The 15262-nt window shown below is 37.9% G+C and overlaps 1 protein-coding gene across 2 annotated transcripts in view; it reads right to left on the reverse strand.

Moving 5' to 3' along the window:
* epha6 (eph receptor A6) overlaps positions 1–15262 on the reverse strand; it is a gene marked incomplete at its 3' end in the record, with an annotated part of 98924 nt that overhangs the window by 16023 nt on the left and 67639 nt on the right. For both annotated transcript variants that reach the window (XM_079462817.1, XM_079462818.1), the window contains exons 6-11: positions 5254–5378; positions 5004–5166; positions 4507–4615; positions 1797–1867; positions 1330–1455; positions 664–849 (exon numbers count right to left, since the gene is read on the reverse strand). In XM_079462817.1, the coding sequence (XP_079318943.1) occupies positions 664–849; positions 1330–1455; positions 1797–1867; positions 4507–4615; positions 5004–5166; positions 5254–5378 (780 nt within the window). The remainder of the gene's footprint in view (positions 1–663; positions 850–1329; positions 1456–1796; positions 1868–4506; positions 4616–5003; positions 5167–5253; positions 5379–15262) is intronic.

A 15262-nucleotide genomic window follows, 5' to 3' on the forward strand; every position in this document is an offset into this window, starting at 1 on the left:
TTGCTTGTCATGCCGAAGCTCTGGGTGTATCAAACCTATCAGAGAAACATGTTTCATTTTTCTTAAAATATTGATGGCTTTACAAGTATTGTCCATGATCAATATCAATACTGAAACAATTTTACAATAACTCAATATCGTTACACTTTTTGTATTGAGTAATAATAAATTTGTTTGAGGGCTGTCAAACGATTAATTGTGATCAATCACATCCAGAATAAAAGTTTGTGTATACATAATATTTGTCTGTGTACTGTGCATATTAATGTTGTATTTATAAACACATAAAATACCACTGACAAATATTTAGGAAATATTTTAATGTTTTTATTTATATTTACCAATAATTCAAATTATTTATAAGCATTTTATATTTTTCTTAAATATATGAATATATGTACGTGTTTATAAATACAAAATGAATACGCACAGTACACAGACATATATTTTGTAAACACAAACTTTATGGCATGTGATTAATCGTTTGGCAGCCCTAATTTATTTATAGCCTGCTTTGATATTAATATCCCCTCATTTGTATTGCCTTCATTTTGTCTGGAGTCACCTTGTATAATGACACATCACTATAAAACATAAGAATAAAATAACAATTCAGAATGAATGACAAACAATTATTTTGATCACAAAGCAAAAATGCCTTACTCTTAGTGACTACACCCTCCAGCCTGATGATGTTTGGATTATCAAACTGTCCCATGATGCTCGCCTCTCGCAGAAAATCCCTTCTTTGCCGCTCTGTGTAACCTCCCTTTAAAGTCTTTATAGCCACAGGAATTTCTTTCTTTCCTGGTACACGGAGACGCCCACTGCACACCTCCCCAAACTCACCTTCAGAATACATCCAGGTTTACATTATCATTCAGTTTTTAGAGCAATGCTTGGCAATTTATGTAGAAAACACAAGGTGGCAGTGAAAGTATTTCAAACAAACAAGTTAACAATAGACATTACAAGGGCTTTGCACAAGACAATATTCCTCACTGAATCATTTCCTACTTATCACACTGAAGATTGAAGTCTGATCTTTTTCTCTTCTTTGGATTACAAAGTGATTTTTCAGCATGGCATTTAACAGCTTAAATGTGAAAATGATCTGATGCATATTTTAATTAGACACAAAAGGGAAATCAAAACCAAGAACTAGAGACTTAAAGAGAGAGAAGAAATCTGAGCCTGTTTTTCCTTTATAATGAACCTCATCTTCTAAGTTCTAACTACAAGCTCATGAAACATTTAAAAGTTAGATTTTGCTGCAGACGACGGGCTACTGATATACTGTCTGAAGGGAGCTGAAAAAGAAGTTCTGACCTGCTCCGATGACCCTTTCAATCCGTATACGAGATGGATCTATTTCTTTGGCAAACTCATGGATGGCCTGTGAGGGGTCCTCATAAGTGTCCGGGTCAATGTAAGTCTTTAATCCTGGGAATGGCACTATAATAAAATATGTTTTTTTATAAATATGTTTTATTATTATGTAATGTCTGAACAGATGTTAAATTAGAGTTATATTGTACGCAAAATATATTATAGAAAAAATGAATTTGATCATCATTTACTCAGTCGTGCTTTGTCAAATTTCGATCCCCATTGACCAAAAGATATTATATATTATGTTAGAAATATCCTCAGAGCCCACATGTTTAAATAACAGATGATTTGCTCTAAATTGTTTAATTTTTAGTTGCTTGTGTGATTTATAAGTGAGTAAACATTAACAATTGTGAATATATAGCATGTGTATATGCGTGTGAGTGCGTACATAGCTTCCATACCATGTCCATTTTGATATTGTGTCCTTTTTTTGTCTTCTGATTTTATTTTAGATTTTATGTACCACTGACACCTGTTGAACAAAAAATACATACATCAGTAATAATGTTAACATGATATATAACAAATGCAGCAAAATGTATGTGAACGCCATGGATTTCTGCTTAAATTGGTCGGAAAAGTAAACGATCAAAGCATGGAGGAGCAAAATCTAAACCCTTAAATTGACAGATTCAATCTTTTTGGCAGTAACAGCCCACCAAATGCTTCCTGTAATTACAGATCACACAGCAGTCAGGAGACATTTTTCACCATTTATATTTCAAGCGGTTTCAAGCTTCAAGTAATATTCTTGGGTCTAGTGTAAATTGCTCTCTAAAGGTCATGCCAAAGCATCTTAATCGGGCTGAGGTCAGGTTCTCTGTGGAAGGCATTCTGTTGTTTTTCTTGTAAACTGTATCTTTGTCCTGACGCATCACCTGACTTCAATTTGCAGACAGATGGTCTCACATTCCTCTGCAAAATTTCTTGATAAACCTGGGAATTAATTTTTTTGTCAACAATAGCAAGCTGCCCGGGCCCTGCGGCAGCAAAGCAGCCCCGATCCACGATGGCCCTCCATCATACTTTACTGTTGGAATGAGGTGTCGGTGTGCAGTGCATTTATTTCTCCACATATCTTCTTTTTTTTAAACTCAACTTTTTTATCTGTACCCAAAATATTCTGTCAGCAGCCCTGTGGAATATTCAGATGCGTTTTGCAAACTTCTGCAGCTATTTTTTGGACAGTTTTGGCTTCCCCCTTGGTGTCCTCCCATGAATACTGTTTTGTTAAGTGTCTTTTTTTGCTGACACCCTAGGTTTCTCTTGACATCACTGAGCAGCCGGAGCTCTTCTCTGGCACTCATCTTTGCAGGACGCCCACTTTTAGAAAACACATCAGCAGTGCTGAACTTTTTATTGACAGAAATACTTCTGTAACCTTTATCAGCTTTAAGCAAGTCAACAACTTATTTTTCACTAATATTCATTTAGCATCAAATATCTTTTTTATTCCTTTTATTTGTAAATTATTTATGTGTTTAAGGCATGGTTCACATGAAAGAATGCTTTCTTTCAAATGAAAACAACAATCCTATGCTGTAAACTGCTTCTGGAAAGCCATTCGTCTACTTTTACATTTTGCATGATGCTTAAAGGGGTGATAACACGGGGAATCAAATTTCCCTTGATTTCATAACATATAATAAGTTTTGCTATCAATAATACATCTTGCAAGTTTCATAGCTTAAATATCCTCCTAATCAAGAATTGTTCTTCAGAAAAGCCTGAATGTAAAATGGCTCGATATGTAAAGTTACACAGATGATTCCTTTTCATATGACCTGCTTACAGCAGCACAACAACACCCACGTTTAAATAACTGTAATAACAGTAAGTTTGCGATGTCAGACAAATGTTATGTTGTGCAGACATTGAACAGGCTTCCAAACAATGTCAATGTCAAAGAGAATGTCATTTAAATATGATTCTTTGATTTAAATACCATTTTGAAACCTATAATGACCCGTTCATCTGTGAGTTTTAAACTTAATAGCCAGCGAAGTATCTCTCGGCATCAGCTGTCAATCAGAGAGGAGGGCGGTTACAGAGAAGCTAACCAAATTTTCTTAAAGGAGAAAATGCACAAATTAGATAATTTAGTGACAGGATAAAAACAATTTGGAAACGGGTCATAAAAACTGAATTTTGTATTTTTGCAGAAAAACACTTGACACATGATATTATAATGACACCCCACAGAACGAAAAAAACATGCAATGACCCCTTTAAATCATATACGTATTTTGAGTGTTGGTGTACTCTTTCTTAGACCAACTGTCTGTTGAATTAACTGTCAACTTGATGGAAGATTTGATTATGTTTTATAACCAACTGATAACAAAAGGTGGCCTTATTTTCACTTCAACAACCCAATGTCTCTCTCCATGGCACTGAATAAACTGCACTTCAGTCAATAACAGTAAAAATCGAGCAAAACATATGCCTGAAATGCTCCTCAGAGGTAAAAAGTCCAGCAAAAGATCATTCCGTTTATCCGTCAAGACAATCCAGGGACAACAGCTCAAAAGCCTTCATTGGCAAAATTCATTTTTGTTTGACAAACACTAATTCTGCCCTTCATCAAGAGCCCTTGATTCATTTGAGGGCTGCTTCCAAGCACCTCAGTGCAAATTTCTGCACAAGCAGCCGAAACAAGGTCCCATCAGCCCCTGCGGCTACGACTGTGTGAGTATGTGAAGGCACAAGGGCTGACTGAGGTTTCACACAGTGTGCTGCGCATGCTGATACTGCGAATCACAAGACTGTGTGGCATGTTTAAGCTTGCTGTCAGTCTCACAGCAGGCCATTTCATGGCAGAAGACACTGCTGGGAGGCTGCAGCATTCCGACTAATTAGGCAGCGACATGGCTCAGCCAATTGGAAAATAGGAAGGTGCTCCATGGCCAACGGGCCTATTAGGAGATGGCTGGATAAGCAAGGAACTAAATTAAGGGAAAATGAGAGAATGCGCGACAGACAGACAGACAGACAAATATACATGAACAGATACTGTAGATAGATAGAGAAAAAGCTAATCCATAAACAACACATCTGTCATATCCTGGGGCGTATGTACCTGCACTCTTATTATTTGCTCTCTCTCATTACCTGCCAGTGATGAGAAGGAAGAGGGTGAGAATGACAAGAAGAGAGAAGCCCCCCACTGTGGCTGTTACAATCACCAACACCTGGCCTTGATCTGATGCTTCCTCAGAGTCTGACACAGTAAGAGAGAGAGAGAGAGAGAGAGAGAGAGGGGAGAGAAGCAGAACGCTGTTACTTTTCCCACAAGTTCACGTGCTTGTCATTTGATGGTGAAAGGGGCCATATCACACATGGGACTGACATTCATGTGTGGACCTCCGTCCAAGAGGCACTACATTTCTCTCAGCTACGGAAAAATGAACACAAGCTTGGAGAGGAGAAAAGTGGGTGGGGAAGGCATTTTACGTACTTATTGCGCACAAAGATAACAGAAATAGCATTTGTTTAAAACTCAACTCAAGCGGAAGACCTGATTTGATCACAATCACCAACAATTGGATATAACTACACCGTTTTAAGATAACAGCTATTCAAATGAGGTTTTTTAGTAAAAGCCTTACTCTCATCTCCTGTGGCGAACTCAAATTTTGGGCTGTAACTGCTGTAGCCAGCGAGGGTACGTGCGCGGACGTGGAAGACGTAAACTGTGGAGGGCTTTAGTCCCGTGACTATCCCACTCGGAGACTTGGTACGTGTAGATGAGAAGCTTAACTGTTCCTGCTCCTAAACGGAGAGAGAAAGAACAGGTTTTTTTTAACATTCTGTTCACCGTTAACTAAGAGAATAAGGACAGTTGAGAACGGTGGTGACCTTTTCATAGTATTTGATCTCGTAGTCCAGGATGGCAGCATGTGGCTGTTCAGTTTCCTGCCAGGAGAGTGCGACACTGGTTTGGGCTGCCCAGTCTTTTCTCACCACACGTACCAGTGACGGACCTGAGAAATGAAGAACAATTGGTCATGGTGAAATGAGGAATTCTGAAGCAGCGAGCCTTTTTATACAAATGTATTGAAACTTGGTTGCTCTTAGCTTTTTAACATGGTTTACTTTATTGCCCTTCAGTGCTGAACTAAAGATTCTGTGTTAAATATTGCAAAATAAATATATATAAATCTTCAGGGTAGTAACCAATGATCTGAATGTGTAAATTGGGATGAGAATGTGTCAAATACTTTTTTTACTAGTGACACTGTAAGCTACTCTACTTGGGTAATTTGGTGTGGTTAATTGTAAACGTGCAGACATGTAATTTAAGACAAGAAAAGCTTTGGGCTTTACGACAAAACAAATAAAGTATTAAAACAATTTAAGATGAATTTGCCATTTAAAGTGTCAGAATTGTAGCCATCAACATTTCCGTGAACTCTGCTCATGCTATCTTAAGAAAATGCGAATCATGGTTCAATCAGATGGAAGAATAGAAGAAAATCCATTAAGGACCTACTGTACGTCGAAGGCTTTTTACAAATTATTGCAATTAGTGAACACTATAAGCCTCTTCGGTTAAGATGAAGGCATGTAAACATACAAACACACACAAAATCAAATACACTATAGCCTTCCTCATAGTGAATGCTAAGCCATTATGCATGTCTGTCTCCCCCTCACCTCAACGACTGAAGTGTCGCCCACAGGTAGGTGGAGCTGATCTTTAATTGAATCCTGGAGCAGATTAAAGTAGTGGGTGAATGGCATTAGCTAGCCTGATTGAATTTCTCCAGGTAAATATTCACTCTGGAGGCCCACAGAGGCCGCCTGCGTGGTAATCACTACCTCTGTCAAAGTAATCAATCTCTCACTGTTAAAACAGCTGGGAAAATATAAGGGGAGGACAGGGAACGGAGAGTTGTAGGCAGGGATGGACTTGGACTAAAAACAGCCTGGTGGTCATCGCAACGCAGGTTCATATTCATGTTTCAACATCACAATACCGATGAATTTCAGGATTGGTTAGAACTGAATTTATGATGGAATACGCTTGACTTTATAATGTTCATGCATTTTTCCATTCTCTTGAATCGTTCACATTGCTGTTGGGTGATTTCATGTCATTCCTGAAGTTTGTTTCTGTTGAAATTCAGCAGACACTGGACCGGAATTGGCACAACATACGGTATACAAAATATATGTATTATATTAAATGACTAGTCAACTAAACAATGACTATTCTCAATGTAAGCTCATCGCTGTATTCAAAGATAACTACGCATTGTATGCCTGACATGCCATCATGAACAGCAAAGCTCGCGGTGGTGAGGAATAACACAAATTCAACAGTGTCTTGTTGTTCGCCATATACCAAATACATTGTGGGCTGTAATCTAAAGTGTTACGGAGAGCTTTACTGTTCCTTTATGTGAATTTAAAGATTCAAGATAAGCACAGCTTTTCAAAGCACTTCCTATTAAAAAAGGGGGAATGAAATAATCAACTACACTATTACTAAACTAGTTGTAGGTACACCAAAAGATGATGTGGAGAGATTGAGATGGAATGGATTTGGGTAGAACTGACAGTAAACACTAGAGAGCGGTCTTCAGTGATGTCCAGCAGTGGGCAGAACTGCCCGAGGCCCTGTGAGATATCAGTAAAAGTGGTTTGAAGAGAATAAAAGAGAATAAGACATCAGTTTTGCAAAGGTTACCACCTATGACACAATCTCCCCTTCAGTCTGTCTATTTGTGTAACCGTAGGGCCTTTATCTAAATGTGTGATGCTGAGTTACCTCGGCCTATCTTCCATCTACTACAATATGTCTCAACAAATTTGCTCTGTGGAAATATATTGGAACAGTGTTTGAAGGCACCCCTGTGCCTGACTTGAGCGCAGAGGAAGACACTGTCCTCTGAAACTCTCTCATGAGAGACAGCTCATCTTTTATTGAGAGGGGACGGCTGGTGCAGCCTGCGACATCTGACTGCTTTAGACGTGTGCAGGGAGACTTGTACGTTTGCGCAGAAATATTGAAGACAGAGTGACAGTAAGGAACAGGTGGCACCTTAATAAATGATGAAGAATCATCATGTCCCTATTTACAGAGCTAGAGATTGATTTCAGAACGGATGCGTATACGGGAACAGAGAGAGACGGAAAATACTTATTTTATTTGATTCTGAGACTGCCTGACCTTAGCTCGTGCTGTCAGACAAAGATAGCACAAGGTTATGGCTTGTGGCTGAACCTGGGTGTACCCCTGAAGCTACATTATGATTTGTGACATTAAAAACAAACTCACTGAAGGACAGCAGAAAATTCAAGTTCTGTCAGGGGCATAGAAACCATCTGAATAGTGAGAGGAACACCTTATAAATCTTAACAGCCTGAATGTTGTTTAGGCAAGAGGCTATCCTCCTTCAAAAACCATCCCATAGGTTATAATAATGGTTTCAAGTTAAGCGACTTCTGTCTGTTGTATGTTAAATGTATGTGCAATGTATGCATGTGTGGTGTTTTTATTTGAAGGATCATACTGTACAATAAATTTTTTATTAGAATGTGTGGTCCCTGGGATCGAACCCCTGATATTTGCACTGTAAACACAGTGCTATACCAAACATTGACCAAGTGACAAATGAACCATTTGTGAGAGACAAAGATCTTTATGAACCCATTTAAATTCTTCTAGAGGCAACTTTATTTTTACGAGTGTAGTAGATGCTGAAGAAACAACATGTTGGCTAAGGTTTTAAAACAATATTTATGTACAACCCTTTATTTTTGGGGTAACTGTTTTTTTACTTTAGTTCCATTTCCTTAAAACAAATGAGTTGTCCATCTGCCTGTGTGGTACGTTGAACTGTCATAACACACTGTCTTTTGAAATTAGCTTGTAATTAGTCTGTGCTAAAATAAAATGAACACAAAGCCCCAACAATAACGTCCAGCAGCAGACCCGCTGACATGCACACAAACACGCTTTGGTAAAGACGGAAAATGCTAATGTAAAGTCATCACGCTGATCTAACCTGCATTTGAATTTGAATTAGCTGTCCTGCTCCGCTGAAGGAGCCTCTCGCACCCAAATCATTCCGGCAATCATATCACACTGAGGCAAGCAATCACTAAAGCTAGATTAAGGATAATTGGATGCCGCTTGTTTTTTTTTGGAGGGTACGTTTTTACTTAGCATTCTCTCAGACAGAGTTTATTGAAATATCTGTCAAGTGGAACTTAAAAAAGTGCCACATAAAAAATACAAAGGCACAAGCAGTCAACGCGGAGCCTAAGCTCTAGTTTTATCGATGTGATTCTGGAGGGGACATGCAAATGAAAAGCATCCTAGCCTTTCTTCAGGATTTCAAGAGATTTCTTGAATGCATGAAAGAAAGCGAGGGAAATAAAATTACCTTTAAATGAACATTTTCTTTCTATTTAATAAACATTTTCTTTCCCTTGCTGTACAACAGCTTTCGTCCTTCCCTTTCGACGTAATATACAAGATTTTAAAAAAAATGATTCAATAGCTCCATATAATCTTCTTCTCTAAGCAGGGACGTGCACAGGAATTTTGAGGGGTAGTTGCTCTGACCTGAAAAAGGGCACCCCCCAAAAAACAACAACTCACTGGCTATATGAAGGACTTAGAATAACAGGGTCTTTATTAAAATATATATACATAAAGAAGTAAAACACTGAAATACAGCACTCAATCACCTTAACTAGTACTAATAATAACACAGAAAAACATGACTTGAGTCATAAAAATCCCTACATCAATATCGTTATCAAAATGCCTCCCTGAATTGTCTCTCCTGAATCCGCCTCTTTTGAGTGGGCATCTTGGCTTCAAACAATACCAGAAATAGTGATAGGATTTAGGCATTTAACCATTTTGAATAAAATAATTAATGTGATGCATTGCTTCCATCATTCATTCTTCTTGCTAAAACGAAACGTGAGAAACTAACTATCAGCAGACATGTAGCTTAGTTTGCCTAATGCCTACCTACCAAAAAGAATAGTAGCCTAGGCTGCTTGTCTGCAAGCTATCTGTCTTATTATTTAGGCTAAATGTGGCAAACTCAGCCTGGATTTATGAAGATTTTAATTCATTTCATAAAACTTGATGATGATGATCGTTCGTTTGGTCTACATCACAAACTCACCTTTTCTGACAACGCAATGGTGGCCATTTCCATAACACCAAAAAGGAGGACACTCAGCATTTAGCGAGGCAAGAATAATTGCATAGGACACTGGTGTACTCACAACTACAATACAATTTTTTCTATCATATCGATGATATCATGATACAGTGATTCTGAAACTACTCTATTCATTGCCAGACAATTTTTTGAAAAAATATTTGACCTGAAGATGTACCTGCAGCTCGTCGGTAACTTTTGTTTTACAAAATTTTGACTACAAACGTCCACTTCACAGCGACATCCATGAAAAGTGTCTGTACTGCTTTTTTATATAAAGTTGTGCTCTTTTGTCCATTCTGGATTTAATGAGGTCTGACGTTCAGCAAGTTACCATTATGATGTGACGAAGCCAGCACGTGGACTCCACTTCCACGTCGTGGAGGCTTGTTTACGTTTTTAACCAATGATATATCAGATATTTATTTGACACCTCTTTCAGCCAATCATTTGTTTGACCGGAGATCTTACGGCGTCAGACGCTATGCTGCTGCGTCCCAATAAATGTTCTAAAGCGGGTTTGTTTAGGCCGATTCAGCACAACTCAAAAAAGAAGGACAAATGAGTGTCCGGTTTGAGTTTGCCCCGGACGCCCTAGACAACGTTGAGTCGTATCACCCGACAACAGCGACAATCTCCTTCTAGGGCCGCTCATGCAGGATCAGCTCAGGTGCCGGTCGCGTGCAGCGCTGCAGCCACGTAAACAGAGTTTGCCCTTCCCCTTCTGACTTTCACTTTTGTTGCCCGAATGTGGAAGTGAATGAGGCTTATTTTTTTATCTAGACGTATGTGAAATACGTCGAGATATTTTCCACCTCGGAAGGGCAACGTGAGTCGAGAAGGGCATATGGGCAGTTGCCCGGGCAACCTGAGCAACCCCCCTGTGTCTCTAAGTGTATTTCATATAGACTGTAGAGAAGCCTTCTAAACCCCATATGCATTAAAAATGTATCGACAATTTAGAGCCATGCCATTGTGGTTAATGCTCATGTTAAGGTGTTGTGCTCAGACATGGTGTTATTCTTTTATCTTACATTCACATTTACATTTACATTTAGTCATTTAGCAGACGCTTCTATCCAAAGCGACTTACAAAGAGTTTGGGAGTAATAAGCGATATGTCATAAAAATATATGTCTCTATATTGTATTGTATTCTTGTTTCTCCTGTTTTATCTCTACAATAAAAAGCCTGCAAATGAATTAAATACATGTTTAATACATATTACTATGGTTCAGGAACTATTCATGTTTCTCTTAATATTTCAGATTCAGATGCTTCTTGCTGGAAATAAAGTAAAAGGCTCAACTTTATATAATTAGCATATCATGAGTTCAGTTTAATATTATTGTAATTAAACTTTTAATTAATTATTAAATTACTACTGTGCCTTACGTTAATGTATGCAGTACTTTACTGTGAGTACCTTCGGGGAATATAATATTTACAGTATACATTTTTTACTGTCTTAAACCTAGAATTTGTTATGTATGCTTGACTCATGTCTAACGATTTGCTCCTCGAGTGTTGTATATTTATTATAATTTCTAAATTGGGTAGTCCGGACCGTAAATTCAGTTTTATTAAGCCATGTTGGATGATATTAAAATGTAATGTATTCTTATATATAAAACGATATACAGAACAAATTCAATAATGGTTTTGTCACCAGCAACGTTAATATAGAATATATTAATATAGATTTGCTATTAATTGCTGGTAGCAAAACCATTATTGCATTTATTCTGTATATTGTTTTATATCAATTTTATCTTTATATTTAGTGTTTCTTTTTTCTGCATCAAATAAAGTACATTATGCTCTGTCTATCGCACATTTTATTGTCTGTTTGCTAATGCACACCATCTCACCCGGCCAGACCGTATAGTATCTGTCTCTCTGTCTATCTAACCATTTGAGTCAATTAAGTTTTATAGTGTGAGACAGTGTAGAAACACGTGTGCTTTCTGTTAACAGCAGCTGAGCAGAAGGGGTATTTTCTGACTGTCAGTGAATGAGTGTACCAGGTGCCTAGAGAAGGAAGATCTAACAAACTCAGAACTTAACAAGGCTGCCTTTGATTTGTTCTCTGGAATGAAAACAACTCAAATTTAGATGGAGAGATGAATGATGAGAGACGATGGAGTATTTGTCTAAACACACTCGAAATCATCCACCCTCGCACGCAGAGCTCTCAGACACACAAACAGCAGCAATTAACAGGAGAATGAAACAGCTGCAGTAAAAATGCCGTCGATACGGCAGAACTTGAGCACCGCAGGCCAATGTGTGTAATTACAAATGCACGTGAAATGTGCACGCGCTTATTCATCTTTAAAGGGATATTTCACTACTAAATAAAAATGTTCCCATGTTTCACTCACCCTCAACGTATCCTAACCAAATATAGTTTTCTTCTGTAAGAATAATACCACGTATCATTTTACTTCCAAGTGGTAGAATGGGAGTGAACGGGTGTTGATTTTTTGAAGCTCAAAAAAGGGCACCCATCAATCATAGGACTGCTCGACACGGCTCCGTGGTCTTAACAAAGGTCTTCTGAAGCGAATTGATGCATTTGTTTAAGAGAAAAATCCATATTGACAGTGCTATTAACTTTGATGTCTAACTTCCGTCATCTCTCGAAAGCGTTCGAACCCGAGGCTTGTTCTTCGCAGGCGTGTCGTATGTTTTGATGACGAACGCTGCATTCTTCATGTTTAGCCAATAGGATAGTGTCTACTCTGGCGGGAGAGTAGTCTATTTGCCGTAAGAACAAGCCTCTGGTTCAAGCACATTCATAAAACATTTTTAATTTGGTAGTGAAATATCCTTTTAATGTCTGTGTTCACGTAGGCATATTTATCAAGGGTGTACGGGGACAGAACGAGTCTTTATGTGTGTGTGTGTTTAAATGCTTTGCTAGTTAGCACTTGTGTCAGTCAGATTTGGGTAAACACAGTGGGGAATGAGAGCATGGAACACATCATCAAAATCAATACTAATTCAGCCTCTTGTAATTCTGGGGTAATTAACAAAAGCAACGCTGAATTAGAGTCACACCTCTGTCTCTTCAACTGAGTTTGCTTTACAATAGAAATAAGATTCGAACGTGACATAAGTTGACAAATAGAAAAATACTTTTTGGTTGTCTTTATAGCGAGAGTGTCTTTTGAATTTTGATGAATATTTTTGCTACCGGCAGCCAATTTTCCAGTGCAGAAATGCATTGCGGTTGGCACAGAACAGTGTTTATCATCTTTGCAAGCAAACACGTATTTAAATACCTTGCGTTGTTCTGTTCGTGCTTTTCGAGATTCGCGTCACACAGTCTGCCCATGTTGCCATCTGGTGAATTTGGCTAACTTCTAACAGACGACAGATGAATTTTGCACCAAAATAAAATAAGAGGATTGCAGCCTATCAACAACAAAAACTATATATTTTTTCATTTTAAAAAATAGATTTAAAGATTGATCATTCTTTTTCACTGCTTTTCAGGACCCTTCTTAAAACTGTTTTAGGCCCAAACAACGTGTGACAAACTGTGTGTTTAAAAACACAGCCGGTCAAAACAACTCCGCTGCTAAGCCTATTGTAACAAGCAAATAAAAGATGAAAAGGAAAAGAGAGAGGGAGTGGGAGAGTAAAAAACCTTTAGATTGTCTGTAGGACTAATTGCTAGTTTTTCTGCAACAAATTTGTCTTAGGGTGCAGAAAAAAAGAGACGATATTCTGTTCTCTTCCCATGTCCAACCGGATCTTAATTACTGCACCTATATGGGCCATTATGTGCCAACACCTGGCCTCGCGGGAACTATTTGTACATGCCATCATTTTTCTCTTTGAGCTGTTCCCTCTGCCAGAAAGAATAAATAGATAAATAAATAATAAAATCAGAGAGACAGAAAAATACAGAGAGAGGGAGAGAGGAGGGGTAAAATAACATAAATAGGTGCTCTAATCCCTCTCTTTCTCTACTCAGAGTAAAGACAAAAAAAATAAGGATTAGAAGAAAATTGCATGAGCTTGAAGACGTTCACAGAGCTGGATGTCTACAGAATAATGGAAAAAAATGCTCAGAACACCACTATGAGCTGAAAATAGTGACTTGAAATACAATGTACTCTATATTACAGAAAAAGAAGGAAAGTTGCCCTGAGCTACAGTAGACGGAAAATATAAACAACCCATTTAAATTATTGAGGTAACAGTCTTTTGGCCAATAAGGAATTCTACATATCACTGCATATCATTGCAGTGAAAAATCAGTTTTTTTAGTCACACTTCTGAGTCACATAAACCATGGATATATATTTCACATATATTCTGTTGCGTAAACAAACTTTTACTGCCGATTCCCTCAATCGTGAATATTCGTTGCAAAGATTTTGAATAGAAACAAAAGGGGTTGTATGGACCCCTTCACATCATGCGCGAGCATTTTCTGTGGAAACAGTACAATTATTTCCTCATCATGAAAATCTGATTGACCAATTAGAGGTTAGAGTCTGGTCACAATTCCCAAACCAATACTGTTGCACAGTCCAAAGCCTTGCTGCTACCGAAGCTAATGTGGCGTGAAACATTGAAACAGATCTACACAGTATGTGCATATATAAAAATGCGTATTAATATAAAAACACAGAGCAGAGGTCTATTGCAGAAACGGTGACCTTGTTCTACACAAATAAATATTCTCGCAGGAATTTTGTTTGAGGAATTGCAAACACTGAACTTAAAAGCAAACAAATCATATATTATCGATGCAAATACATAAATAAGAAAACATGGGCCACTTTACAGGCTTTGAATTCCAATTATTTGTTTTACCTCATATTGAAAACACATTAAACAACTAAAAACTAAAATAGTATATAAACCACTCCTCCATTTCCATTGATCACATGCATTTGGTACAAAGACCACTGAAGCTATACACACCGTCACATTTTGATGGTACAAAATTTGAAAGATAAAAATGATGTCTGACAGGATTCACCTGGGATCATTAGGTTCATAATTGCACATGATTATACAATTTGTTGAATGATCTTCAGACTAGCAAACAGATCTTAAAGGGATAGTCCACCCAAAGATAACAATTCTCTCATGAACTAATCAACCTCAAATTGTTACAACTTGAGGGTGAGTAATTCACGACAGAATTACATTTTTGGGGTGAACTATCCCTTTAATAAAACATGTAAAAAGTCAGCATTTCATTCTAATGGGAATTTTGCCAAACTGTACTCGAAGAACTGCTATGCATCCATCACGCATCATCTAAAATTCACAAAGAAAAACAGAAATATAAAGAGAGAAAGTGAGCGAAAAGACAGATGGCACCAAAATTAAAAGTTCATGCCTTTCTATTCTTCTATTCATTGACAATATAAATTTGCATTCCAACATCCAAACAATATGTGTGCAATCACCAGCAGCCTGCCACTCACTCACTCACTCACTCACTCACTCACTCACTCACTCACTCACTCACTCACTCACTCACTCACTCACTCACACACACACACAGACACACACAGACACACACAGACACACACAGACACACACAGACACACACACAGACACACACACACACACACACACACAGACACACACACACACACACACACACACACACACACAGTGCAGTTATCTCTCCATTATAAAGC

The sequence above is a fragment of the Barbatula barbatula genome (assembly GCF_947034865.1).
Source record: "Barbatula barbatula genome assembly, chromosome: 8".
NCBI classification, from domain to species: Eukaryota; Metazoa; Chordata; class Actinopteri; order Cypriniformes; family Nemacheilidae; genus Barbatula; species Barbatula barbatula.